This window comes from Cryphonectria parasitica (assembly GCF_011745365.1).
Source record: "Cryphonectria parasitica EP155 unplaced genomic scaffold M406scaffold_3, whole genome shotgun sequence".
In the NCBI taxonomy this organism is placed as follows: Eukaryota; Fungi; Ascomycota; class Sordariomycetes; order Diaporthales; family Cryphonectriaceae; genus Cryphonectria; species Cryphonectria parasitica.
The window spans coordinates 1,477,316-1,504,593 of record NW_024468911.1 but is presented as its reverse complement, the minus strand read 5'-3'; the positions used below and the strand labels follow the sequence as shown (position 1 = coordinate 1,504,593).

At 53.0% G+C, this 27,278-nt stretch overlaps 9 protein-coding genes across 9 annotated transcripts; 4 read left to right on the top strand and 5 right to left on the bottom strand.

Moving 5' to 3' along the window:
* Positions 1-68: 68 nt before the first annotated feature.
* On the bottom strand, positions 69-6,020 carry M406DRAFT_253037 (histone transcription regulator 3; the record flags this gene model as incomplete). The annotated part of the gene is made up of 3 exons (XM_040916875.1): positions 69-274; positions 569-5,891; positions 5,949-6,020. Coding segments are annotated over 3 exons (5,601 nt in total), but the record flags the coding sequence as incomplete, so codon positions are not given.
* A 444-nt stretch (positions 6,021-6,464) lies between these two features.
* On the top strand, positions 6,465-9,472 carry M406DRAFT_89636 (uncharacterized protein). The gene is made up of 6 exons (XM_040926155.1): positions 6,465-6,810; positions 6,896-7,022; positions 7,086-7,216; positions 7,278-7,562; positions 7,596-8,502; positions 8,653-9,472. Exons 1-6 carry the CDS (start codon positions 6,788-6,790, stop codon positions 9,199-9,201), a joined length of 2,022 nt encoding a protein of 673 aa, XP_040778023.1. The 5' UTR covers positions 6,465-6,787; the 3' UTR covers positions 9,202-9,472.
* Positions 9,473-11,617: 2,145 nt separating this feature from the next.
* On the top strand, positions 11,618-13,889 carry M406DRAFT_350388 (acetyl-CoA synthetase-like protein; the record flags this gene model as incomplete). The annotated part of the gene is made up of 4 exons (XM_040922546.1): positions 11,618-12,187; positions 12,268-12,435; positions 12,500-12,698; positions 12,782-13,889. The coding sequence occupies 4 exons, from the start codon at positions 11,618-11,620 to the stop codon at positions 13,636-13,638; spliced, it is 1,794 nt and encodes a 597-aa protein (XP_040778022.1). The 3' UTR covers positions 13,639-13,889.
* Positions 13,890-13,911: 22 nt separating this feature from the next.
* Positions 13,912-14,841, bottom strand: M406DRAFT_328167 (uncharacterized protein; the record flags this gene model as incomplete). The annotated part of the gene is made up of 4 exons (XM_040920290.1): positions 13,912-13,984; positions 14,200-14,235; positions 14,411-14,583; positions 14,746-14,841. The coding sequence occupies 4 exons, from the start codon at positions 14,839-14,841 to the stop codon at positions 13,912-13,914; spliced, it is 378 nt and encodes a 125-aa protein (XP_040778021.1).
* A 1,229-nt stretch (positions 14,842-16,070) lies between these two features.
* Positions 16,071-17,020, top strand: M406DRAFT_328166 (uncharacterized protein; the record flags this gene model as incomplete). Its single annotated transcript, XM_040920289.1, has 3 exons — positions 16,071-16,184; positions 16,251-16,321; positions 16,384-17,020. The coding sequence occupies 3 exons, from the start codon at positions 16,071-16,073 to the stop codon at positions 17,018-17,020; spliced, it is 822 nt and encodes a 273-aa protein (XP_040778020.1).
* Positions 17,021-18,689: 1,669 nt separating this feature from the next.
* On the bottom strand, positions 18,690-19,441 carry M406DRAFT_337929 (uncharacterized protein; the record flags this gene model as incomplete). Its single annotated transcript, XM_040921307.1, has 2 exons — positions 18,690-19,260; positions 19,428-19,441. The coding sequence occupies 2 exons, from the start codon at positions 19,439-19,441 to the stop codon at positions 18,690-18,692; spliced, it is 585 nt and encodes a 194-aa protein (XP_040778019.1).
* Positions 19,442-19,722: 281 nt separating this feature from the next.
* Positions 19,723-20,331, bottom strand: M406DRAFT_321457 (uncharacterized protein). Its single transcript, XM_040919507.1, has 2 exons — positions 20,133-20,331; positions 19,723-20,051 (listed from the first exon to the last, which is right to left on the bottom strand). Exons 1-2 carry the CDS (start codon positions 20,241-20,243, stop codon positions 19,914-19,916), a joined length of 249 nt encoding a protein of 82 aa, XP_040778018.1. The 5' UTR covers positions 20,244-20,331; the 3' UTR covers positions 19,723-19,913.
* A 1,427-nt stretch (positions 20,332-21,758) lies between these two features.
* On the top strand, positions 21,759-22,722 carry M406DRAFT_31727 (family 61 glycoside hydrolase; the record flags this gene model as incomplete). Its single annotated transcript, XM_040919323.1, has 3 exons — positions 21,759-21,848; positions 21,921-22,491; positions 22,622-22,722. Coding segments are annotated over 3 exons (762 nt in total), but the record flags the coding sequence as incomplete, so codon positions are not given.
* A 1,380-nt stretch (positions 22,723-24,102) lies between these two features.
* Positions 24,103-24,815, bottom strand: M406DRAFT_355454 (uncharacterized protein). The gene has a single exon (XM_040923180.1). The coding sequence runs from the start codon at positions 24,746-24,748 to the stop codon at positions 24,461-24,463; it is 288 nt and encodes a 95-aa protein (XP_040778016.1). The 5' UTR covers positions 24,749-24,815; the 3' UTR covers positions 24,103-24,460.
* Between the last annotated feature and the right edge of the window lie 2,463 nt (positions 24,816-27,278).

Genomic DNA, 27,278 nt, shown 5'->3' with positions numbered 1-27,278 from the left:
TGATACCGCGAAACCCCCTTTCTCGCGTATGTTGTGAAGAAGAAGAAAAATTGGTGAGATGGTGTTGCCTATCCGGTCTCTTCCGCTCCATCGTCCCTGACCTCATCGCCCTCCCCCTCCTCGGCAGTGTGCAGGTCCGCCATTTCGTGGTCTTGATCCTCGGCGTTCACGTCCATAGTGTTGTCCTCTACTTCCTCCTCATCCTCCTCCTCGTCCTGCTCGTCATCGCCATCCTCACTTCCGGAACCAGATGTACTCCCAGATCTGTTCGAGGCTGCGATCGAGTTGTCCACGCTCCTTCGCAAGTTTGGGAACATCAATGTTTCTGAGATATCCTGATCAAACTCGCTCGGAACATCACTAAGGTCGCTCTCGTCGTCTGCATCGTCATGCTCGGGTCTCGGGCTGCCCATCTCACTCTCAACATCGCCGTTGCCCGCCGTCTCGAGGTCTGCTGTGCCGTCACCACTTCGTTGCCTCGAGTCGGTCTCATTATCATCCTTCATGTCCACATCCTCACCCTCGCTGTCATCTCCACCACGGCGGGATCCCGTAGCGTGCTTCCCACTCGCCATACTACCACGGCGTGACTTCCGGCTGCTCGATCGCTCACTGACGGCAGATTTAGGCGGAGGCTGCTCGGTGGCTCGCAACACAGCTTGCTCGGCCTTGCGGAGGATGTCGGCACGTCGGACGCCGACCAGTCTGCGACGGACCGCACTACTGCCCTCCGCTGCATTGTTGGAAGCAGATCTCTCCATCTTTTCACCATTGCCAGCGCCATGAGAAGGCGTTTCACTGGACGCACGACCCGCGCCGGTCTCCTCTTTCTTGGCGAGGCCATTAGGGTGCAGCAGGCCATTGAATTGATCCTTGTCAGTTTGCACATTCGCCTCCAAGCCCGCGACACGATTGCGCTCCTCGATGACTTTCGACGGTTCTGGCCCTGGTAGCTCGTCGGCAATGGCCAGGTAGAGTACCGAATAACAGTCGTTGATGAGGTCGTCGATCATGCCGGCCTTGGTCAAGCCTCCGTTTAGCTTCTTAAGTTCAATGGTATCCTTCATGGCGCTCAGCGCGTGGTGATCTCTGTCCTCCTTGCCAGTCCAGTCCGAGACTCGTTCTGCCAAAATCTCAAACTCCTCGGGACTCATGTTCTTGAACACGTCCTCCTCGACAGGATGAATCTTGTATGTACGCCGTAGAAGCTTCGTGTACGCTTGCACACAGCTGGCCCACAGGTCGATGAAGTGGTAGAAGTCCGCACCCTTCTTCCGGATTTTTCTCAAAAGTGCTTCCATGTTCACACGATCATGCGTGAGAGTTAGCAGATGTATTATATACCGCACATACTGCTCTGTGAAAACATGGTGCCGTCCTGGACGTTCGGCATCGCACTTCCACACATTGATGGCCATCGTCTTGGTCACCATGTGTTCTCGCAGTACCGCAAAAGCCGCCTGAGCTTCTATGAACTGGCTTGGAGAATCATTCTCCTTGGGGTCGTAAATCATGCGAGCGTGCCGCATAATTATGCGGTGCTGCCAGTGTGACTTGTCCTTATCACGCAGGTGTCGCAAGGTCTCAATAACGTAGCCCTCCCAATCATCTAGGGACTCAACTGTGGCCTTCTCGCCGCGATGAGGCGAGTTGGGCTGGCGCTGGAGAACATCTGTGGCCTCTTGCACCGACATCTCCTCGCGACTCACAAGCTTGCACAGTACCGAGACGATCTTGTAATGCGGCTCCAAGATTGGATCCTGGCCGTGGCGAGGCTTGGGAAGAAGCGATACTACCTCGACCGCTTTCTCTAGAGCTGCGATGAGTGCTGCGACAGTCGGCCTTGCCTTTTGGTCCTTGGGCTCCAGGGACTCAATCGGCTTCTGGTACATCTTCCAGAGGCATTTGGACAGCATGTAGGGATTCTTCCAATCCTTGGGCCGTCCCTTCATTGCCTTCCTGAACAGGGCAGCTGCGTATTTCCAGACCTCGAAGTCCGTCATCTCCTTGTGTAAGGGTTTTTGGAAGGTTCCGCTGCCGTTCGACTCCGGGTAGAAGCGAGCATGATCGCGGTGCTGGAAGGGCTCCATGGCAAAGGGTTCCCGACTCGACGCATACATGCGCATGGCGAAATTGTAATAAAGCTGGCAGAGCTTCTGCTCATCTTCGGTGGTCTCAGGGGTCCAGGACTGAGAATGAGACAGCGCCAGAGTGTAGCAGTGAATCGCTTGGCGCTGGAATTTGAGCAACTCATTCCGCTCCTTGTTCATCTTATCAGCAGACCACAGGACGGCTTCGTCCAATTCATAATCGAAACATTCGGCAAGTCTGAACCATGCTTCCCACATGTCCGGCGTAAATTGTAGCTGCAGACGCAGGAATGTCGCACCAATGCGTAGATCATCAGTAGCGCCTGGGGTCTGGCGACGATTCAGGTCGACGCCTTTGAACTTTGTCAGAGCTATCATTCCCAGCAGAAAGAACCAGCCGCTCTTGGCAAGTGACGCCTCGGGCGTATTGACGGTCATAGCGTCAAGGGGCACAGTACCATCAAGAGCCTGATACAATCGCAGAGGATGTATGGGCTTCTTGATATATTCCTGGAAATTGCGGAGGTTGTGGATCATGGGCGTGCTGGACTTGGCCTGACCAATGGCACCTTGCATGTGTTCGATGGTATTCTTGAGATCCGATTTCAGCAGATCCTTCATCGACATACGGTTCGCCAGCAACATGATCTTCTCGACAAGCTGCATTGCCGGGCGTTTCTCGAGCTTCTCTGGCGTGCAGCCGTGATCTTGCACCTCCCAGATGCCTACGCCCAGCTTCAGCCCGTGGAGATCGTAGAGAACCTGTCCCAGGTAGTCTTCCCAATTCTCGATGTTTCTTTGCTTCAAGAGCTCTATGCGCATCATCTTCAAGAATACCTTGTTGGATGAGCTGCATGATTTCCGCAGGCCCAGGACTTGATGGACAGCGTTCAAAAAATCGGCCAAATCACTATCGGGCGTCTTGAAGATGGACGCATTTTGGTGGATGCCCACTTTGATGAGGCAGTACTGCAAGGTCCACGTCCTGACCTGGAGATCTCGCAAACTTTCAAGTAGTTCGTTGTAAGCGGACGATTTTGAAGGTGCGGGGGCTATGCCAAGGGTGAACTCGTCTTCCTGCATGACTGCGACGTGCACGAAGCAGCTCAGCCTAGCTAAAGCAGATGATGTAGACCTGAGATGGTCCTCGTCGATGATATCAAATGCGGTGTTATCATTGAGAGCCAGCGAGAGGGCAGATACCATCATGTCGTGTATTGACCTAGTCAACTTCAGAAGGTGTATTCTGCGTGAGTCTTGAGGGGTGCTCAAGTATGCCTCGCTGTCCATGTCGTTAATCACCATCTCGATACTTCTGAGAAGACAAGAGAACTGTTTTGTTGAGTAATTGATCGAGCCGTAAGCATCGCTCAAGCGGGACCATAGAAGAAGCCTGAGATCAGTGCTGCTCGCGACAAGGAATCTCCAGAGGTCCTTCAGGCCTTGATTGGCACACTCCTTAATGGAGACCTTGGAGGGCTGCTCATTATCCGTCTGGTTCTCGTCAGTTGAAGAGTCCTCCTTGTCAGCCGCAATGAAGACTGTCTCTGGATTCAGCACTGGCTCAAGAGTCTCAATCACTGCGACAGCATCCGTCATCTCCTCCTGGAACAGGCCGAGGAAGAAGTCCATAGTCGTGAGCTTGCTAATTTCTCGATCAGCCTCGGCAGCGGAGACATCCGGCATGACAGCATTGTTGGGCAGCTCGATCTTGTCATGGCCTGTCGCTGCTAGGTAGTCCCGCAGACTATGCCAGCATGCAAGTATGTGATCTCGGGAAATGTTATCGGCCAGCGTTGTCGAGAAGACACAAGCCCAAAGGAAACGCTGAGATAATTGATGACCAGAGTCAAGTGGTCGTGAGCGGCTGAGCTCCGATGCCAGATCCAACCAGCGACCTAGACGAATTTTTGTTCCCACTCTGATGACTTGGTCAACGCGGCTGTTCGGATCGGTGATACGCTCGTAAACATCAAGATAGACTTCGAAAAGCATCTGCACGAGATTATCCAACTCGACCAATTGATCATCGTAATCAGTGTTGTCTTCGATCCGACGGAGCTCGTGATGCATCCGTTCGTATATGGCCTCATCATAGTGGCTGATAGTCTGGACGACCGCAGTTTTCAGCTCCTCAGACCACTTCTTGGAGGTATAGCTTCGAGACATGGTGACGAGCCACTCAAAGGCCACATCTTGAGCGGCTATGTACGCTGCATTCATCTTCTTGATGAAGCTCCCGAGGCCCACTGACTCGTTCAACACAGCCGGTTCAGAAACGCGCTGCGCACCGGACTTTGTGTGCTCCAAGAAGGCGTTCATCCCTAAAGCGGTCGTTTCCGACTTGTTGAGGAAGACGCTCGCAGTCTCCTCATCGAATGTTGCCAATGAATCCCGCAGGTCGATGCTGGCAGTATGAGTGATTTTTGAAGTTCGCTCTTCCAATGCACATGAATCGAGGATCTCTCCTATCCTATCAACGGTGGTTCTGTCTGATACGCCTAGGTTCTCGAGTATGTTCTTTGTCAACTGAAAGAGGTTTTGGTCGGCGCCTTGGAAGGGCTGCAGCTGTGCTGCGCGCAAAGTAGTCTCGTCGACCGCCTCTTCGGCGAGGGTGTCTCGCCTCCTTATCCGCTTGGACCTTTTTGTGTCTCCATTTTCTTCCTCAGCAGGCTCAGGCAGACCAGCTACAGAGACAGATCGCTTTCGAGATGGCAGGGATACGCTTCGCTGTCGATTGTCTGCGTTCGTGATATTACTTTCGTTGGCGTCATTTTCTGGTGGCCCATCCTTGGTGAGTGCCTTCGTACCTGCTGGCGAACTGGCTGCTGTTCCCTCAGCGAGCGTCTGAGGCACGTCTGCAGGGGCGGGAGTCTGCTCGTCGACGTCCATGCTCGCAACATCGTCTTCGTGGTGCTCATGACCCTCTGGTAACTGGATCAAGACGCCCTGTGCGGAAAACCCAGTTTCCTTGACGAATTGGACTAGAGCCATGCCCAGCTGCGCCCATGATAAGCTTGAGAGCTGTATTACTGGTCTCGGGAGACTGATGTCCAACAACTCCTTGCGTTCACCCAATTGTATGGTCGGGTTGGGCAAGAAAGGGACGGGATCAATATGCCGCTTGAGGAGAGGCGGCATCTCCTTCTCCAAGTATGTTTTGATGCTAGGGTGTGTAAGGGAAACATCATCACCCAGGACGCACAGTTGGTCTTTCAGCTGTTCTCCAGCAAAGCCTTCGGCGAGGGATGGTGGTTCCACATCGACGACGGCAGGGTCATCATCCAATTCAATTGCGGCTTCAAGACAATATCGACTCATGCGGGCGCTGTTAAGGAATGCAGCTGTCCTTGCGGTACGCCTCCACAACTCGGCGTCGGACGGGTCTCGATCCAACGCAGCGTTAAAATCGTCTATTGCCTTGCGAGCATCGCTCATCACCACAGGGTCTTCGAATACCTCGTGCGCAGATTTTCCAGCTCGACGTGCTCTTGATTTTATTCTGTCCAGTATGAACTGCCCATGATTCTTATATGAGAGAAATAATGCCTGTGGAAGACTCGACTCGCTGCCATCGGCGTATGTACCAGCCGCATCGAGGCCCGAGGCAAGCGAGGATTCGAGAGGAAGGAAAGGATGCTGTTGTCGCTCTGTTCGCTCATATTCGGTAGCACTCTCGGGGAGTTTGAAGATGTCGGACAGGAAGAGATCGTCGTAAGCAGCCGCAGCATCGTCGAAGAACCGGGGCCCTTGGGCATGAAGCTTGAGGGCGTTCTGGAAGAGCTTCAGGGCATCGTCGACCTGTGGCTGTGTCAGTAATTGAGGACCGCAGTGATCTGGGGAGAAGTTCGTTCGTACCTGGAGCTCCCGGGAGACATCAACTTCCTCCTCGATGCTGTCCTCGGGCTCAAGATTGATGGCTGAGAAGGCAGGCTGCGCGCATCGCGTTAGTGAAATGCATAGCAGCGAAGACGCGTCGACTTTCGCGCAAGTCGATCGATGTTGCACTCACCATCGCGCTGGATCTGTGGACAAGAAATCCGTATCATGCAGCATCAGAAATTGGTTTCGAGACCACCAGCGCCCAACGCGCTAGGTATCGTGAACGTGAAGTCATAAAGAACATCAGTACATAAGTGTATAGTAATTTGGCTATGTACGAACCGCCAGGCACGCGGCTTGACTGCTGTTGGCAATTTGAGTGCCTGCCGCAAGCCCGCGGAAGCCACTACGTATCTGGTTTCCTGCTCAATACCAAAATAAGGCCCCTGCTTGCCAGGGACACCCCACCAAACCCACTTACTGCAACACATTCCAGGCCCTCCAGCTCCCCTGGCAGTGCGCAAGTACTCGTCGCAAGTGGCAGAGCTGCGACTTGCTGTTCATACCTGACAGCTTCCTGGTACTACTTACGTGTTGGTCAATAACCACCAACTTCTTTGTGTCTGTTCTACGTCCCTCCCACTACCAAAATCACAGATACCAGTTCAGGTCGCATCGCAATTCTTCTTTTCTGTCGTTACCAGCCCAGTGAACTCGGTCTGCTGGCCGTTCCCGCAGTGTCCAATTCTTCGACCGCAACCTCGTACACCGAGTACGTGTTCACTGCGATCTTTTGAGTTGACCGGGCGCGAACAAGCAGACATATCCTTTTCGACCCTGTAACCCAGGAAGGGGACAACTCCCACACCATCGCCATGGTTGCTCCAGCTGTTCCAGAGTGAGCCATTGCCTACTTATCCTCCAGCTGACTTGGCGCATAGCTCTTGCGTGCTTGGCTGACCTGGTTGTCCGTTCCCCTGCAGGATTACGGAGGAGGTCCTCCACGAATCTGTCGAAGCTCGCACCGAATCCCTTATCTCCCTTCGTGAGCTGGGCCCGCCAGATCTGGTTCATCTCCTCAAGCAGCCACAGAGAAATGCTGTCAAACATGTACGCTGGTCACCCACCCGATCGAAACGACAACATTGCAAATTGGCTCTGACCCTCTACTAGATTGGAGTCTATCACCATGTCACCGGCGTCGATGCTTCGTCCTCCGCAAGTCTTGCAGCATATATAAACACCCTTACCTATAAAGAGCACGGACAACCGCAAACCGCGAAAATTGTCGAGGGCGTATATTGGTACGCTTCAACGCCCCCTCGTTAATTTCACGGGATGGCGAGCTGACAGCAGCGCGAATAGTTGTTACAATGCTTTCTCCAGATTGGATATGCGAGTTCATGTCACCATTCCCGGCACTGTCGAGAGCTACTGCGTCGATGAGCGCGGCGAGAAGAGGAAGGCTACGGATGAACTTTGGCTCGAGACGTACCTCTGCAGCGTCCTGCGCGCCTACTCGTACGCCGACGACGGCAGTGGTGATACCATCAGGAAGATCATGGGCGTGCGACGATTCAATCCAGTAACCAACACGGAGACCGAGCAAAGACTCTTGGGCGCTGCCGAGCAACTATTCTTCAGAGGCAAGTCATCAATTCTAGGGCCCGCCACTTGATGAAGTACTGACCCTGCGACAGGCTGGCAACTCGGCTCCGACTCGGTCGTCCAGGTACCAAACATTGTCTCGAATCACCTCACCACGGGCCTCTTGAAGTATTTCGAAACCACTGGTCGCTACGCGTCAGGCATCAATCTCTTTGAGAAGCTGCGCACACAAAACACTGAGGTGGCGTCCTTACTGGCAAAGGTCCTGTTCATGGGGAACGAGGAGGTCGAGGGTGTCAAAGTCTTACACTCTGCGCTCAAGGAGAGGCCAATGGACTACGTGATGCTCGATACACAGGCCCATTTCTTGCTTAAGAAGGCCCAGACTGCTGCTACACCGGAGCAAAAGGAAGAGCGTCTCCGCCTAGCCCTGGGTTGTGCCGACCGGAGCACGATTGCGGCGCCAAGCGAGTTTGGGACCTGGGCTAGGCTTGCGGAAGTTTATGTCGCCATGGAGGATTGGGAGAATGCGCTGACGATCTTGAACTCTTGTCCCATGTTCACGTACCAGGACAAGGACACACCCCTAATGCCCGAACCAAAGGATGTCTACCTACCGACCCTGCCAGAGACAAGGCTTGACGAGATCGACAGCGAGCCAGAGTCAAGGTACTCGGAGCAAGTGGAGCCCAGTCTCCTCAACCTTCGGGCTGCCTCTTACCGCGGAACCTTCAAGAAAGCGTATAGCATATTGACGGAGATGACTGCGAAGATTGGTTGGGACCAGCTGCTGAAGATCCGAAGCAATGTGTTTGTTATGGAGGACGAGTATCGGACCGAGAAGCAAGAATCGGGCACGCCGTCGAAGCGAGGTGCCAGCACTGATGTGATCCGAGGGACGCCGGAGCCTGCGACAAATGGGGACCGCTCGGATGATGATGATGAGAACAACGCGGAAGCGGAGGGAAAATCAGCGGACAATGTGGAAGGCTCAGCAACCAACGGTCACGGGGAAAAGTTGGAGAAGCCTACCAGCGCGGCTGAGCCCACTGAGGCCAAGGCCGAGGAGAATGTGAGTCTCAATATTAATGAACGCCACTCTGTTCACAGCGTAGCTAATCATGATGAGCAGGGAGTAACTTCTCAGCCCGAGGAGCATCTTTCTCGCCTCAACAACAAGCGCCTCTGTGAACGCTGGTTGGACAGCCTGTTTATGGTGCTCTACGAAGACCTACGTGTCTACACAATCTGGCGGACACAAATGGCTCAGTTTCGGGCACAGTCCATGCAATACAAGAAGTCCGCTGAGGAGTGGGAAATCCTAGGCTCCCTCGCCGAGCGTCTGCAGCACACCGAGGAGGCGGTCGAAGCTTACCGGGGTTGTCTGATGCAGCGCTTCAGCCCCAAGGCGCTGACGGGCATTCTAAGGGTACACGAGAGGCAGAAGAATACGCGGGACACGGTGGCGGCGACGATCCGCCTCGTGACCTGGCAGTACCGATGGTACAGCGAGTTCAGCCCAGAGCTCCTGCACACGATTCGCACACTGATCGAGGACGAGGGTGCCGTCAAGGTGCGCAGCATCATTCAGGCGACAAGCCTTCCGCAAAACGTGCTGGACCTTACCCACTACTACGCTGCTCTTTGTGCCACGTTTAGGAGTGGCGGTACAGACTCTTAGGAAGAGGCCAGAGCTGTATGGGAAAGAGACAGCAGTGCATTGGCTAGATGGGAGGCTCGTGGAGTCGTAAGAATGGACAGATAGGGACGCACAGATAGGGACGAGTTGAACGATATGGCGTTGACAGAGAAAGAGCTCGGTTAAATACCTGTACGGTCAGATACCTTGTACACTTTTGGAGACCGGCAGCAGAGACATGACAGGTATTAATGCTATGTTACGATAACTTGAGCTAGCTGGCTATGTAATCTTACCTTTGGTCTCTAGTGAGCTACATTCATCTCATCGTCACGGATCATGATTAGAAAACGTGGCAGGATGGCAAGACACCCGGACCGCCACGGCCATGAGGTATCAAGTGTGCAGAGACCGCAAGTCTAGGCTTATGACGAAGCACTGCCAAAGGCCTACACTGACAGTTGTCGGCCATCTAAGAAGGGACTGTATCATGGTTAGCCGCAGCCATGGATGCAATGATACTGAAGAAGTAAAAGGTGACGAGGGGGTGCTGTAGTCAGAATTTTCAGTGTTGTACCGCTCACAGGACCGCCACACACAATAGGTAATGGTGGTCCTCGCAGTGTGAATATATGGTTCATCCTTCGAGCATGCATGGAGGCAGTGCGCAATGTGTATATATAAGAAAGCATGTACGTACCCTTTAGACGTGAGAAGAGAGGAAGAGAAAGGACCATATGGCGTCACGTTGAATTGAGCAGGACTTGACGCAGGCAGAGACATAGCTGCAAGTAGTTGATTCCAAGCTTCAAGTCAAAAATACCATTATGCATACCCATCTGGCTCTTGAAAGAAGGGATTGCTCCCATGTATGCACCGTCACGCCATACGCTGAATTACTCCTCGACGCCGCAGGAGTTTGAGTCCCAATAACAGCGTTGAGTAAAAGAAGGCAGGCCAAGTTGTTGTTGATTGTTTGTCGTGGGAGGAAATTTCTCAGCGGCCCAAGCTCCTGGGGAAAGCATTAGGCGAGCCCAAGGTCTACCCTGTCATGCTTACCCGCACGCACCACGGGAAGGTGGCAAGCACGGCAAGCTAACCAGGGGTAACTGGCCGAGGATGCCCTGTTATTGCTGGGCGCTGGATTGCTCAACGACATTCTTCTAGTCAGCTATACTTAGTAGTGGTACTTTTACGACACCCTCATCCGTCGTCCACACCACTCTTGGGGGCACCCGCTCACAGCTTCAGTCCACGCGATCGTGAAGAAGGTCTACGAGGCCTTATGGTCATCATAAGCAGGCCCAATAACCGCGAACCCTGCCTACTATATGCTTTGCTGCGCTCGAGCCTCTTGAGGTGCGGGGTCTTCCGCACCTCAACAGGTGAGATCTGGAGGAGAGCCACATGTATCTGTCTATTCGACGTGCGCCCTTGCCTTACCAACCAAATTAAAGGATGTTGTCTGCTGATGAACAACTTCCACGGGGCTGGCCACATCAGGGGCCGTGCTCTCTGTACGCCTCATGTTCGGCTTCGGCCTGCAGCCTTGATGGGGAGATTAGGGCCCAGAATTCTTGTGGCCATGTATGTTTAGGTCTCCTCCTCCAACCACCACGCAAGTGTTCTTGCTTGTGGCTTCACGTCTTTCACCACTTCTGAATCCGTTGGACCGGGCGAAACGTCTTGCCTCCTCCGGGTCCAACAGTCCCTAAACCTGCTCTTCCAGGATGTTACGACCCTGTCCTGGGCTGTCCACATAGAACAGCCTTAGTCACCCTGCCATGGCCAATGGTCGTAGGTACGGCTCAGGTGGGATGTGGCTGCGGCACATATTTATTTCTCGGGCCTGAGATGTGATCTCTCCCAAGCTAGGTACTATGTAGCTAGCTCTGGTCACCTATACTAGTACATAATTCCCCAGCTCCAAGAGCAACCTGCGAGAAAGGTCACCGCATCTCTCTTTCTTTTGGCTCTTTCTTCTGGGGTTACAGTCGTACTCAGTCCACCCCAACCCCCCGAGAGACATCTCGCCTTTCAGTGACGGGGTTACGGCTTGCCACTTAGAAAGCAATATTCCCTGGCCCACAGGACCACGGCCATTCATTTGTAGCACGTCACCGAAGAGTTGTGTCCACGGTAAATCCGGTTGATCAGCATGGGGAGTGCACTCCACTTGGTGTCGCACTATCTTCTTTCCCCCCTGGAAGATACGTACCGAAAGGGGAAATGTTTGCAGTACAAAAGTGACAACTCATGCTGTCCTAGGACATACTTGACCTGCTATAATCTCAAGAATCCTGCGGCCTTTTAGGAGGGAGCAGCCCTAGCTATCTTGTTCACATGCAGTTTCGGGAGAGTGAGAGAGAGAATACAGCTTTCGGACATTGACACAAACATACACACACGCACACGGACACACAAACAAGAAAGAGGAGTATCCATACCATCGCACACCATGTGGAAAGATGGTAAAGATTTCCCTGCAGACTGTGGTCGAAGGTTACTTCCAGCCTACATCGACCAGAGAGCACGGGAGGAGCCGAATAGCCCGTGGTGCTCTCTTCCCATAGACGACTATGATCTGTCCAAGGGTTTCGAAGATATATCTATCGGCCGCTTTGCAAATGCAATCAACAAGCTGGCATGGTTCATCGACTCGACTATTGGGAAGTCGACCTCTTTCGAGACCGTGGCGTACCTCGGCGTGGCAGACATCCGCTACCACATGATCCAGATGGCAGTCTGTAAAACAGGGCACAAGGTGTTGTTTTCGTCGCAGGTGAATAGCAAGGCAGTCCACCTCTCCTTGATGGAGCAGACTGACTGCAAAGCATTTCTTTCGGCGCTTGGAGTCCATGTCCGCGACATCCTGGCGGACAGACCGATGAAGCACGCCGTCATTCCTGAATTGGACGATCTCCTGGACGCCGATGAGGTGCCTCACTGGCCTTACACCAAGACGTACGAAGAAGCCGAACACGACCCATATGTGGTCCTACATACGAGTGGAACGACAGGAGACCCGGTAAGCTAAGTGATCACTTTTGCCAAACGACCACTGGGGCTTTCTCGCTGGTGACTTCATACTAAAGCATCCTTGTGCAGAAACCCATCGTGTGGAATCACAGATTCATGGCGACGCAAGATCGTCAGTTGCTGCTTGATGATGTCCAGGGAAGAAAACATTGTCTACTACTGACACATCCTGGCGAGGGCGTAAGGTATCTGCTCAATACATCGCCTGCACATGCCATCTCTGCTGGCTTTATGATGGTAAGAGAGCACAAGTGGTTCTACGTTGGCACTGAGAATTCAAAGCTGATCCAAAGTCTCGCAGTGTCTTTCTGTTTTCGGCAGAGCAATAGTCATTCCAGGCTTCAGGCACCATGGCGTGAGCCCGAGCGACCTTTGCCAGATCCTCCCGCAGGCCAAAGTTACGAAGGGAATAATGACGCCATGGATGATGGAAGATCTTTCTCGCCGGCCCGACGCTGGAGACTTCATCAGGCCTTTTGAACACGTCTGTTTTGGTGGTGGTAAGCAGCGCCCCTATTGACACTCGTGAATCGTACCTTGGCTGCGCTCTGTTGGCTGACACTACACTCGGTGGATGGAACAGCCGTGCTTTCAAAGTTCGCCGCGAGCGTATGGGCAAAACACACGAAAATACAGAATGCTTGGGGCGCGACTGAGTCGCTGTTCGCGCCACAACTCGAGGCCGATAACGAAGACTTTGAATACAACTACTTTGATGTGTTCACAGAGGGCTACGAATTCCGCCATGTCGAAAACGCTGACTACGTCTCAGAAGAAGGTCTCGCGCAGGAGCTGTACGAATTTGTCATGGTGATTACAGAAAAGTCGGCGCCCATCGCAAGCTGGCACGCCCGACAAGACATCGATCCCTCCACCAGCTCGCCGCCGTATCCAGAGTGGCGGACGGGCGATCTTTGGACACCCCATCCAGATCCAGCCAAGGCCAAGTTCGCCTGGAAGTTTGTGTGCCGTAAGGACGACCTCATCTCCTTCTCTACGGGCGTCAATGGGCACCCAGGCCCCATCGAGCGGTCCATCATCAGCCATCCCAAAGCCCGCGCCGCGATCCTCGTTGGCGCCATGCACCAACAGCCCCTCGCGCTGATCGAGCTCACCGAGGGCGTTCCAGTATCACGAGACCTGGCTGTCGACATCTGGAACCAGGCAATCCAGCCCGCCAACGAAAAGGCACAGATGCATATCCGCGTGGCCAAGACGCATGTCCTGCTGGTTCCAGCTGGCGAGTTCGTTCGGACCGCGAAAGGGAGCACCGTCCGCAAGCTTACCGAGGCCAAGTTCAAGGAGGCAATCGACGAGGTCTACGAGAGGTTTGGGGATAAGTGGCAGGATGCCAAGGATCGCTACGGCTCCATCTCGCAGGAGACGTCCATTACCGTTGAGATCTCGACCGACGGAGAGGCGACCGAGAAGGGAGCGTAAGCGAAATTCTCTCGCAGATCACGACCTGAACGCCCCACGTGCTGCGAGTCTGCCGCTCATATTGAGATCTAATATGCGTCTTGTCGTGGAGAGAGTTAGTCAGCAATGTTAGTTGCTGTCACTCTCGAGGTCTCCTTACTTCGGTGAAAAAATAAACATATACCCTCTCGTTCTTTATTGGCATCTTCCTGTATTGCTCCCGCTCTTTAATGTTGATATTGCGACAATGGGTCTATCAGACGATGCCACAGCTCGATAACTTTCTTCATCTTCTCATGGCCAGCGGGCAATCCCACCGTACGTGATCTCGGTGTGTCGTGCTGTCGTAGACTGGCCATAGTAATTACTGCTTGCCACACAACTCATCAGCCATGTGTGCGCATCAACAGTGTATATCGTACAAGTTCGATCACTGCCTTCGTCTGTCGGTAACCATGATTACCTTCCCTCAGCGTCTGAGCACAAGCAATCCAATGTGTAGGTGCCTGATTCCTCGAGGTTATGTTTGGCCGCCAAGATTACTTTGAGTATCGGCAAGGAGCAACAGACACGCTTACTGACCTTGCTTCGGCGCCGAACTCTTTGACCTCGAACAGACTGTATTCAGACTAGTTGTTAGCTAGATTTTTGATCCATTCGAGTTCACGTATGTGTCCCTTGGCGGGGCATTGGATGTTGGGAGACGCGATCCTGTAACGTGAATTCGACCAATCTCTATCATGACATCAAGCAATGTACATCGAGCGTGATATAGCCATCAATTATGTCCTACCCCAATTCCAAGTGGAAGTCGTACTTTTTTATCAGCAAATGATCTGTGGTTGTCGCCCTGGACTCATTGAAAGGTCGAAGTGGTCTCAGCGTCAACTTGGCGTTCGTGCTGAGGAGAACATCAGGGTCGTGAATGGCATAGCGCGTGATCTTCTGCGGCACAGAGTTGGCCACCTGAATATGGTAGTGTCAAAATGGTGCCAGGACACCGCTTGACAAATATTGTCTTCCAAAAGCAACTTCTACGCTGAACGAATATACAAGGCAATAAGGGACCAGAACCGTAATCTCGATCAAGATTATACATGTAAACAAAGTAAACATTGAGGGTATTACGTGTTCGTTAATCTCGTTGAGGAATGAGTACCTGCTGGCGTAATCTCCAATAACTCTCTCTTCCTTTTCGACTTGTTTTCCCGTCACTTCCTCCATCTCGTAGTATCATGATGCCTTCCTCTATCGAGGTCTCTCTCGAAAGCGCCGTTAGAAACCGTTCTAGTCTCATGTCTCCTTCTTCGGATCGTATGCTGAAGAAGGTGTCAGAGGGTGTAGATGCCTTCGATGTGTCTGGTAGCAGCATTGCTTAGAATTGTGTTTCTTGCCAAAGATTTCGAGGTTGTTCTGTCTATGATCTCTCTTGTGGCTTCACCATCTTCGAGAAGGCCCTCCATGGTGCGCTCTCTCTTACTCATTTCCCTTCCATAGCTGTCCACCTGGAAAGCGATCATGCTAGAATCCCTTCGAAGCCAAGCTGCTACCATTGTTTCCCATTGTTCTATTTTATGTCTCGTCTGATGGCTTGGTTAGCACACTGGCAGCCAATCACGCCGCGCCCCACCTTCAATGTTGACAAAAAAATCACCAAAAATCACATCTCCCTACAACAGTACACCCAATAGAACCTATGCGAATATTCCTGTGGATGTCTATGTGCTTCTAAAACATGCAAACCCACGTGCACAAGGTGGTCCGTGCGTCCTGGGTGTCTACTATATATACAAGGGTCACGTCGCCCATCGCCCCTGCTTGATTTCAGACTTTCTCCCTCAAGCTTCTCTCCAAGCTGGCTTGCAAAGGACCAGCTTTGGGGTCATATATGATATGGTGTGGCCACCCCCCTGCCCTTGATGGGCCATATTGGGGTGGTCGCCTCTGGTAGGTGCCGGTACCTGCCAGAGGATGGTGGAAGAAGAAGGCGCTGGCGTCTTCTGAAGCTGGTATGTCCTCCTCCTCATCCATGCCCCCAGCCTTGTTGCTAGCCTCGTCGTCATTCCCCATCACCTCTGGCACCTTCCGCAGCCTTCTGCATTCCCCTCAACAATGGCTGTGCAGCTCAATCACACATTCTTCCCTATCTGATCGTCACATCTTCCGGAAACTTCATGAAGTCGACATCATGGCATGGGGCAGCCTCTTGATATATAAATGCACCCTCACTCCTCCTGCAATGCTGATTGAATTTTCTTTTTCCTTCTGCAGCCATCACATCACACCGTTTCCATAACCAACACAGCACAGTTCTCACATTCAATCTTCTTCTTCAGTTACCATCACATTTCACCTTCCTCACACCCAGTCTTTCGTCTTTACGATCAGCACCGTTCTCACAGTCAATCTTCTCTCCAGTCACCATCAACCTCTAACATCCCAACCCAGCCAAAATGTCCACCACCACCAACAACAACAAGGGCGGTGTCGTCGCCACCAACGGCGAGGAGGGCTCTCGCAGCCCTCCCGTCGAGGTGGTGCCGTACACCGGCCCGGCTGGTGGGGTGGTAAGTTCTTTATTCTCTTTTCCCTGACTTCTTGTACGTGACTTAATACTGACTTGCTCTTGACAGGCATACACCCAGATGACGCCACCCGAGATGTTTTGCGATTTCATCGCGTACATTCTCTTCTGCGACCAGGGGTAAGCATAGCATCTGGTTGATTCACCTCTCTCTGTGGCATTGGCTAATAATCTTCATCCAGTCCGAAGCTTCGGATCCTGTGTGCCAACATTTTGGAGGATGGCCGAGTCAAGAACTGGACTGAGTATTTACTCAGTCGCAAGCTATTCAGCGACTTCGGCGCGTATTTCGAGGCGGCGATGCGGGGCCCCTTCCTGGAGTCCAATGATTATACCATCCACTTCGACGATCTCGAAGTGGAAGACTTCGTCCGGCTCAACCTATTCGTCCGGACCAATGGAACGGCCCCGCGCATCCAGCTCGGCCTTCGTGAGGAGCAGTTCTACAACCTTATCAGACTCTTCATCCTGGCCGACCGATTTCACATGGTCAAAGTTCTGGGCTGGCTGAGGACGGCGCTGGATGAGCACTTCTTGGACAACGCCACCTGGATGTCTGTCTATGACTATGAGGTCCTGGAGCAGAACATCCCCGGCGCCGAGGACCGTCACCGGGCAATGCTTCACAACTATGGAGCCGCCTACACCCTCCTCCACTCCACCTTCCCTGATCATGAGGCTCCGATGAAGGACAAGATTCTCACCTTCGTCAACGCCAACTGCCCTGGTCCCCTCATGACACAGCTGTACCGGGACATTGACGTCGACTTCGCCCTCGAGCTCTTCCGTCACATGTTCCAGCGGCGCATCCGCCTTTAGGTGGTTCGCCTTCTCCAGATCCATCCTTGAGCCATATTCACTCACACATTCTCCGCTCAGGGATGGGTTTCTGCGAACATGAGGTCTTCTCACTCCTCCTTCTTCCTTTTCCTCTATTTCCCCCCTCATCTTTGCACCGTGGAAGGTTCCGACTGAGGTGATGATCGCAATTCCGTCTTTGCACCAATCATGGTTCTGACTGAGAATGAGAGTTGTGATATCACCTTTGCACCGGTCAAGGTTCTGACTGAGATTGAGGCTTATGATTATGTTTTTGTTTGTTTTTTTCATAGTCACCATACCCATCATATGGTCTGTCAAGGCAGGTCCAGAATTCATTCAATTGTGACTACAATTTCATGGCTCCTATGCTTCTTGTGACATGCTAGCGATGAGGCCACTTTGTTGCGTATATGACAGAGGAGAAGTCGCTAAATACTCAGCACTGTGTGACTCGGCCGTCCTCCTGATGGTTTGTCCTGGCCCTCCTGTGTAGAGTAATGGCGATGGCCCGCTGAAAACCTAAGGTGGCAGCGTTGACGTATTCTCTGCGAATCCGACGACTATAGATAGAATCTTGGATTGAACACCGGGATGTTATATAGTAGAATAGCATTTTAGGAAGAACGACCCAATTCATCAGGATTGGTGAGGATATTGGCTGGGCTGACCTGTGCGTGTCCACCTGGATGTCCCTCTGCGAGAGGAACGTGTAGTCTATACTCTTGTTTGAGCCACGGGGAACACATTCCCGATGCAGGCATGTGTAAAAACCAACTCTCTGGGTCGAAGGTTCCGGCAGAGGACTCAGTAGCTAATTACGTGGCAGGCTTTGACGTACGCGACCCTAGAGTTGGGTAAGATGATGAAGATCTTGGAATCTATCTCTCTTCAAAGACATACCGTGTGGAGAAGAAGCATCGTACAGTAAGTACTCGGGGGTAAGCAAAACGATCCGTGGCCTTGGGTGGCGCAGGGCAAAGAGCTGTCAATACCACCCCCGAGAATGCGTATTGCCTGATTTCTCTTCACACTCTGGTCACACCTGCTCCTGAAAAAGCTCTTGGGTAGGATGCGGATAGATTGCTACACATGATGTGCCATAAGAAAATCGGGTATCAGCCCAACCATCTGTTGCTGCTGCTCCTCACAGAAAAAGCGAAATACCACAGGAACATCACCCAAACAGATAATACTCAACAAGCACCTTACGAAGGAAGCTCAGATAAAGAAGAAAACAAGCGGTGGTGTTTTGACAAGAAGCAGTGGAGTTCTTCAGTTGTTCGTGAAGAAGCCAGTGCTGAGAACTCGAAGCAGTTGAGTGCTCCCGAGTTGGCATGATCAGTCAAATCGTCTTGGATTATATTCAGATCCATAATGGAATGGTCGTGAACCCTGCAAGCCATCCAAACTCTTGCTATAGTAGAGGGCAGCGGATAGTATGAGTTGTACAAGTCAAGGACGCTTGAGGACCTGCTACCCTTGACAAGCACTATGGTCCCATCCATCCCACAGCCCCAGCCCGAGAGACATGTCTCGCTGCATTGGCTCTCTGAACGCCCCACCGTGTATACAAAGGCTCACCTCCACCTGTGCTTGGAGTATCTCATCCAAGACCAGATTGTCAGTCGCTGTTATTCCATGTCCCACCCAAAACCACGAGAACTCTTCAGTCCAGGTTCAGCTTCCACAGCCCGTCACCGAGGAAATGCGCCTCCTCGACCACCGGGCCCTTGCCCTTCTCCTTCACCTCCTTCGTCCCAGCGACCAGCAGGCCCACGGCACACGCATGCTCCTTGCCCTCCGCCGTGATGACCACGGGCTCCTCCTTGTCCAGCTCACGGCTCCAGCGGCCGTCCTCATCCACGCCCTCGTCCCCATCACGCGGCTCCGGCAGGCGGCCGCCTTTACTCGTCAGACCCGGCGCCATGAGAGTGGCCCCGCTCAGCACGAAGCGGATGGCGCCACGATCTATGCGTACGGTGGGGAAGGCGGCAGGGAAGCGGTGGACGAGCCGCAGGTGTGGGAGGAGGGTGCCGCCGTCATGCTGGAAGAACACAGGCTCGCCGTCGATGACGTACAGAGATGCACGGTCAGGCAGCTTCATCTGCTCGAGGGAGGCCTTCTTGGGGAGGACCTCATCGATGTAGGGATTGAGGAGCGGGTAGGTCGAGAGGAGGGACCCGCGCAGGGACCGTTGGACGGAGGACTTGAGCTTGGACTTGGGCGCCGAGGATATGCTGTTTTGTGAAGAGGAGAGAGGGTCTGGTCAGTCTTCATTCATTCTTCATGGACTGGGAGTGCTTGATTGAAATTGGCCTCGTCTGAGAGCCGCATGAGGGCTAGGATTTGTTTGGCGGAGAGCTCGTGGAGAGGGCTGTTCATTTGACGGGACCGGAATACTCACTCCTTTTTAAACATCTTGGCTACCTTTCAACTGGTGTATGGAGGCTGGTGTGGTGTGTATTGGAGACGGGTGGAAGAGTGCAGTTCTAATGTTGGAACCGCCTGCGTTGCTGCTGGCTGCAAAAGAACCCCGCGATGCGACCGCGGGGTCAAATGGAATTTGGGGTGCTGGGTGCTGTGGGCCTGGCGGTGGGGTGGGGGGGGGGGGTCTCTAGTGGCGGTGCGGGGCAGTGAGCAACGAGCATCGCACGCCGATCAGGTCTCAACATTGTCAAGTCATCATCAAATTATTTAGACTGCTAAATGAAGTGTAACATTTGCTATGAGGATACGTGTCTTTGGAATATGACTAGGTCGCAAGAGGTATCTCAGGAAGAAGCAGAGCTCGCACCGGCGGCCACCACATCTGCTCTGCCCAGATCCCATCTCTCCACTCAACCACCAAAAAGAGGCGGCTCCTCAAAATACCATCACAGCACGTCCCAGCTTAGCCGTGAGTGACATGAGATACTGTGCCATCTTCCTTCACGTGGATATTGAGGCGGTCAGGGTTAAGATCCCTAGTGACCATCTGACCAGGTTGGATGATTCTGTGGCTCTCGGGGAGTTCTCTCTTCGCGAAGAGCTAGATGAAGATGAAAGAGCGTCGATCAGTCAGTCTGTTCCACAGACACATTCTCGATCTTGGAATACTGTGTGGACTTACAGTCTCGTTGGACTCTTCGCCGTCGTGTAGCTGCTTGCCCACCAACTTGTTCATCCACTCCTCAGTCTTGTCGCCAGACTGCGTAGTCACGCCGGGAACAACGAGAGGCATCTTGGGCAGATTGCTGAAAGAGGGTACTTTTGGTCGTGAGGGAGTTGTTCAGTCTTGTGTGTTAGAAAATATCTATTCCACAAAGTATATCGCGAGGGAGGTTCTCTGATGACGTAGGCTTGTCACAGGCAGTCCAGGCCTTGGCAATACGCAGCTCGGAGGGCCTCTAGGCATGCTAATGTCAGCAACCCTAACCCTGTTAACGTCACGTTCATGGCTGCTGCTGACCCTCCCAAACTGCTATAGTTGTTGAATTTAGCTGAGGCCTATGCTCGGCTTTGGCTGTCTATGGAATTTCCTCCCATCAGCTCTGAACCCAATTTTCACCGCATCCACCCTTTACATTTTCTGCAGAAAGCAAGACTGCTATGCACTACTGGTTTGGAACCACGATTGAAGGCCGTCAGAATTGTGCAGCACAGGTTGACGTAGTCTTTAGCAGCGTTCGTTCATACAAACAGCCTTGCCTTTCAGCCCGGAACCTGGCCCCAAAAGCTTCCAAATGCAAGATTGCTAGATCCCGAGTGTTCATTCCGAATGAATTGTTGTAGAAGGCTGCTTGTTCTGGATGGCACTGTATCTTCAACTTCACATTATCCATGGATGTTGAGACGCCAGGCCTGGACCGCTCGTCTCTGAAGTCCGCTCTATGCCATGAGACACAGCTTCAAAAAGGAAGTCATATTCCTCGCTTATGAGACCTCCTTCGGTAGCAGATTATAGAGAGCAGCTATGGTCTGATTCTCCGCCTCTATCTCCTGTACCGTCTTTCCGCAAGTGTTTGCGCAGAAGGCATCCTTCGGCTGCAGTCTCACAACAGGTATTGGAAGGCAAAATCATATTTTCGGAACCCACTGCAGGACTTGCCCTCGTGTTGGCAACCATATAACAAGAGCCGAACGCTCGGCGGTTGTCATTCCGTATATGTCACATATAAACATATTCAGCCTGCGAAGAACATCTTGGCGCTTCCGGGATTGGCCAGATTATGATTCTAGTGCACAAGGCCTTGGTATTTGCCGTATATTGATGCATTCAGCCGACCAATCCGTCGTCCTTGTTCTTGCCGTTTACCCTGTTTAGATCGACAAGAGCGATTCCTGGAACTGCAAGGCTACCCTGTTCTTGCCTATATCTCTGGGCAATGCGGCTTGAAATTAATGAAGTCCCAGACGATGCATCCATGGGACAGTATCGCAGGCAGTGATGATACCCAATCAATCATGCTGAGGAGCGACCACGAGGCCTCTCACGGGACCCACGATAGATCTCTTCTTGGGGCATGGCCGGATCGAGCGGCAACAGAATGAGATCTGTCTGTCAGTAGCCATCAAGATTCGAGTCAAACGGTCTACGATCCTGCCATATAAATTGCCCCAAGTGCTACTTGCCTCTGACGTTTTGCGAATATGCGCTTTCAAGCAGTGTTGCCGTCAATCTTGCAGAGATCTACAAAGAGCCAAGACTTTTTTTGCCCTCACATTTTGATTCTTATAGGCGACCATAAGGATGATCATGAAGATTACCCTGCTCACAGTCATAGCGGGTCTGTCTGCGCACAGGGTTGCTGGCCATGCTACATTTCAAGACCTGTGGGTAGATGGGGTAGACAAGATGAGTCCTCTCTCATTCAAATCAACGAAACACTTGTTCTCCAGGCTGACAAACCCAAACCAGTCGACATGCGTGCGTCTGCCCCTAAGCAACAACCCTGTCACAGACGTCACATCCAACGACATCGCCTGCAACGCCGGCACCAGCCCAGTCGCCCAGAAATGCACCGTCAACGCCGGCAGCACCGTCACGGTCGAGATGCATCAGCAGCCCGGCGACCGCTCGTGCGCGAACGAGGCCATCGGTGGCGACCACTACGGGCCGGTCCAGGTTTACATGGCCAAAGTGGCGGATGCCACGACGGCGGTCGGTGCCTCGGCGGGATGGTTCAAGATCTTCGAGGATACGTGGGCCAACGCGGGCAGCTCGGGTTCGGATGATGACTGGGGCACCAAGGACCTCAATACCTGCTGCGGCAAGATGGACGTCAAGATCCCCTCAGATATCGCGGCTGGGGATTACCTCCTCCGTGCCGAGGTCATCGCCTTACACGTGGCGAGCTCGACTGGCGGCGCGCAGTTCTATATGAGCTGCTACCAGATCACCGTCAATGGAAGCGGTACGGCGTCGCCAGCCACAGTCAAGCTGCCAGGTGCATACTCGGCTTCAGATCCGGGAATTCTCATCAATATCTGTGAGTGATTCTTTTACTTGCTTCTTTCATCTTCGGGTGTATACTTTGGAACCAAAGGGCATTGAATACCTTTTCTGCCTCCCCCGCCTCCCCCAGCCCCTCGGTTCCCCTGATTCTAATACCCGAATAGACCAGACCATGACAACATACATCGCTCCAGGGCCGACTGTCGTGTCGGACGGATCGACGAGAAGCGCCGGAGCTGCGTGTGCTGGGTGCGAGGCGACCTGCACAGCTGCAGCGAAGAGAGCGTTGCAGACAGACTTCTAAGCTGTGGATAGAGCTATGCTCGTAGCCATTGGGGACTTATTTTCATCTCATAAGAGACAGGGAAGAGCACTTCAGTACGCCGTTTCTAACGCCTGGCGGGTTAGATCATCTCGACCCCAACGCTGTTGCGTAATTGAGAGTTACTTACAATCATAACCATTGCATTATTTCCTCGACGCAGAGCGTTGGGCACCCCAAACGATCGTATTCAAAAGTGATCTATAACGTTGACCTTGGGAGTTCGTTCCTGCGCAGCGACTCTTGAATGTTGATTTGTGTACTATACTTTCCGAGAATCGAGATTTCGTAGTTGTTTGTTGAGATCGCAAAAAGTCTTTGTCGCTTTTTCCCCGTTCCCATTCTCGGCCTCTCTCCTTTCCCTATAAGTCATGCCAAAGATTATGCCGCCGTTCAAAACTTTGGAGCAAGCTTATCCTTGACAAAAATAACATCAATCAGTCAGAAACGGTGCAGAACCCCATTCATGCGATGCACACCTATGACAAAGCCAAAGCCGGTTTGTTGAGTAAATGAATCTATAGGCAACTGGTCTCAATAGACGACCTGACTCAGTAGGGGAAGAAATAGAGAATCATTCAAATATCGCAGGCCCCGCTGTGTATGACTGTTCGGTGAACTCCACCAACCCGCCAGGCAGCAGTGCGGCGGTGACTCTTCCCGCCCCAACGCCCGACCACACCACGCTTTATAAATACCACCTCTGCAGCCATCCTCTCAAGACTGTATCTTTTCCCTTTTTTCTTCTTCATCCTTCTCAAGTCAACTCTGGCTCTGATTAGATGTAGTATCTGTTCTTGACAGTGTAACAGCTGTTGAACCGGCCTCACAAACGGGCCGGACTTCTGTTCCGCCAATTTTTTGGTCCTCGGGCGACTGGCCCTCTGCAGCCAAGCTGCATGGCTGGTTCCCACTGTGTCCCTGGTATCACACTGTCTCCAGGTGGCGCGAAATTCTTTTATCTTCTTTTGAAGCCTTCTTTTCTTCTTCTTCTTTTTCATTGTAATCATGGGCTAGCCTCAGGATGCAATGAAGAAATCTGGGGAGTACCGAAGTAGTCAAGGCAATTGCCGAATTCAATAGGCTAGAGTATTTGTCCCTCATGCAATCCCAAGGGATGGTCTATACTTGAGTTCATAAAGATCTGGGGCTAGTTAGCTTATTGTATGCAGGGCAATCACACATAATGGAGTATCAAGGTACATGTCTCATCACAGCTGTCGTGGTGCATCATCAACTCTTGTAGGTCACAAACAAGCAGTACACCCAAGCTGTCAAGCTGGAAAATGGGAGCGAGCTGTTGCATCATGGACAACAAATTAGTTGAGTTCGGTATGAACCACTGCATGCATTTCGCTACATATGGATATTCAACTAGCGTTACAGTCATATCCCACAAGAGGATGTCGGTTCACGTCGAGGCTTCACAAGTACCTAAGTAGGTATGCTTATTTAGGTGATCATACAGGTACTTGGTTGATTCAGGACACAGACACCCGTCGTCAATCAACAGCATCAACAGCAGGTAACTGGCAGGTATTGCACAGCGACGCCATGACATCACTTTGAATCTGTGATGTCCATGTATGCATCCATTTCCTGATGGGCTGAGGTCATTGACTGAAAAATAACAGGTGACAGCCATCATCTGTCGTAAACATCACTGTCGCCCAGATATCCTTTAGCGGCTAAAAGTTGAGCTTGGGCTGGTCATCTGACCAGGTGCACCAAAGCCACCATAAGCCTGAGGTGTCTTGTCAGGGTTCCATCTGATGCTCTTGCCAGTAGTGCCTTCTTGGATGTCAAAGTTTCCACTGCCATTGGCCATAGTTCCCTCTGTCTCACAGAGAGCCAGAATGTCCGTCTCGGTGATCGGGCCACTACCCAAGGGGTTGTGCTCGACCCGATCTTTCAGTGTGTCCTGGACCAGGCTGAGCGCAATGAAGCCATCCTCAGTGGGCGCCTGCATAGCAAACTCTCGACACACCTGACAGAGCTTTTGCCGGACCACACTGGCTGGTTGGCGCGACGAGGCAGGCGGTCGGCCCATCCCCATGGGCGTGCTAAACCCAGGAATGGGGCTGGTCATCGGCCAGCCGCCAGGGCCAGCAAGGCCAGGAGGAGGAGGAGCTGGTGACTGTGCAAATGGGTTCATCACGGAGGGCTGTATCGGGCTGGAGCTCCACAGTGGCTGCGACTGCTGTAGGACACCAGGGTCGCCGAATGGTAGAGACGGAAAAGCTTGTGGTCGAGCTGGAGCAGGGAATCCTCGTCGTCCACCAGGAATGAAGTCTGGTAGTGTTGGGACAACATCATCCGAGTCGTCCAGAAGCGCACTGCTCCCGAGATGATCTTCCGTCTCATCGCCAACCTTCGGCAGAGTCCCAGATGGCGAGCCTGAGAGCGGTCGCTGGCCCTGTACAACAGATGCCGGGCGACCGATTGGCGTAGGGCGACCGATGGGCTGAGCGGAGTGCATCATTGGGGAATCAAAGCCATTGGATGGCTGACGCGAATGCGAGCTTGGAGTTGCTTCTTTGGGACCATTTCCAGCGAACGGCCCTATGGGGTCCGCAACTGGCTGATGAAAGCCTGGCGGTGGGACAGGTGCTGGAAAACCTCGACTCATCATAGGACTGCTAAGTCCCGGAGGGCCCATTCCTGGGGGTGGTCTGAAGCCCGGCGCTGGCGAAAACAGTGGGTTCGCGAATCCGGGAGGTGCTGCGTGGAGACCTGGTGGGAAATTCATGCCCACTGGCGGCATGTTGATCTGAGAAGGCTGGCTTGTTGACGGAAAGCGTGCCATATTTGATTGCAATGGCGACATTGCGTGAGAGGCATTTGCCGAGTGATGGCTCGCCACACTTCCTCTGTGGCTGGGAGGTCCTGATAAACCAGGACTGTTCGGAGCAGGTGTGTGACCGATCGGAGACTGACTTAGGCTAGCATTTTCGGATATTGACGTGGTTCCGAAACTAATGGAGACGCCATCTTGTTGTGACGCCTGGCGTGGCCGCACAGGCGTCGGCGCTTTGGGTAACGCTGGAGTCGCAACTGGTAGTTTCGGTGATGCAGAAGTCGCTGTCAGAGGTTGTTGAGGCAGAGCCGGCAGTGCTGGGTTCGTGGCCTGCTGGGCCGGTCTCTTGGGGAGAGTCATCGTCGCAGGTGTCGCAGGTGTCGCAAGGACTGCAGCTTTCTTTGCTGCCCGCTCCTCTTGTTGTTGCTTCTGCTTCTGAGTTGATTTTAGCTCAGTCTTGGCGGAGGCTTTGCTGTCCGCTTCCTTCTCCCTCTGCCGCGTCTCAGCATCGTGCTTGTCCTTGAGCTGCCGAGCCTCACGTTCCTTCTGCTCTCGAGCCTCTTTCTCCTTCAGTTGGCGGTCTTCACGGGCCTTCTTCTCGCGTTCCTTGGCCTCTCTGGCCTTGCGCTCCTGTTCAGCCTGCAGCTGTCTCTGTCGCTGCCTCTCGGCCTCCTTTCTGGCCCGCTCTTCCTCTTCCTCCTTCTTCTGAGCCTCCCTCTTCTTGCGCTTCTCCTCGGCTTTGCGTCTTGCCTCCTCGGCCTTCTCTGCCTCGGCCTGTCGTCGAGACTCCTCTTCTGCGGCCCGCTCCGCCTCTTTGCGCGCCTTCTCTTCCGCTGCAGCGGCTTTCTTCTGTGCCGCTTTCTCTTTCTTCTTCTGCGCCTCTTTAGCCTTCTTCTCTTTCCGCGCCTCCTCCTTGCGCAGCTCTTCCTCTTCCTCCTCCATGAGTTTGGCCTGTCGCTCTCTTGCGACCTTTTCGCGGTACGCCTGTAGCACACGCTGCTCAAACATCCTCGCAGCGAATATCTGGAACATCCGCCGGCCTTCCTCCATGCGCTGCTCTTCGGTCATTGTGTCCTGTGACTTTGTCAGGTTACCCACCATCGCGTGCAATCCAACCCGGAGGAACGCGTCGCATGGACTCACATCGTCGTCTTCCTCGTACTCGTCTTCCTCTTGGGAATCGTAGTCCTCGTCCTCGTCGTCCTCATACTCCCCTTCATCAACAGGTGGTGGAGGGGGGTGGTCGTGACCAGGCAGACCGCCGTTGACACTGTGACCGTAGCTTCGGGCGTAAGGATCCTGGGCTGAGTCGACCTCGCGCGCCATACGTCGCTCCGCAAGCTGTTCCATCATTTCGATGAATTTCTTGCCGTCGTTCTTCAGTAGGTCGTCCGCCACCGTGAGTATGCCACCTAGAACAGAGTCATGTTACCATTGTGCGCCCCAAGTCCAAGTACCCAAAATATTCCCTACCCTGAACAGTCAGACTGCTGCCAAAGTTGAAGAAGTCGGAAGGGTAGTCGCGGGTGACCTCCTCAGGCTCGTCATCGCTATACGCGTCCTCGTCGAGTTCGTCATCGCTGTACGTCTCGTCGAGCTCGTCTTCTTCGTCATCATCATCGTCTCCGACATGCTCCACTATTCGCCCTCGCGAAGGCTGGTGGCTTGCGTAGCCCGAGAACCTGCTGCTGTGAGGGAAGCT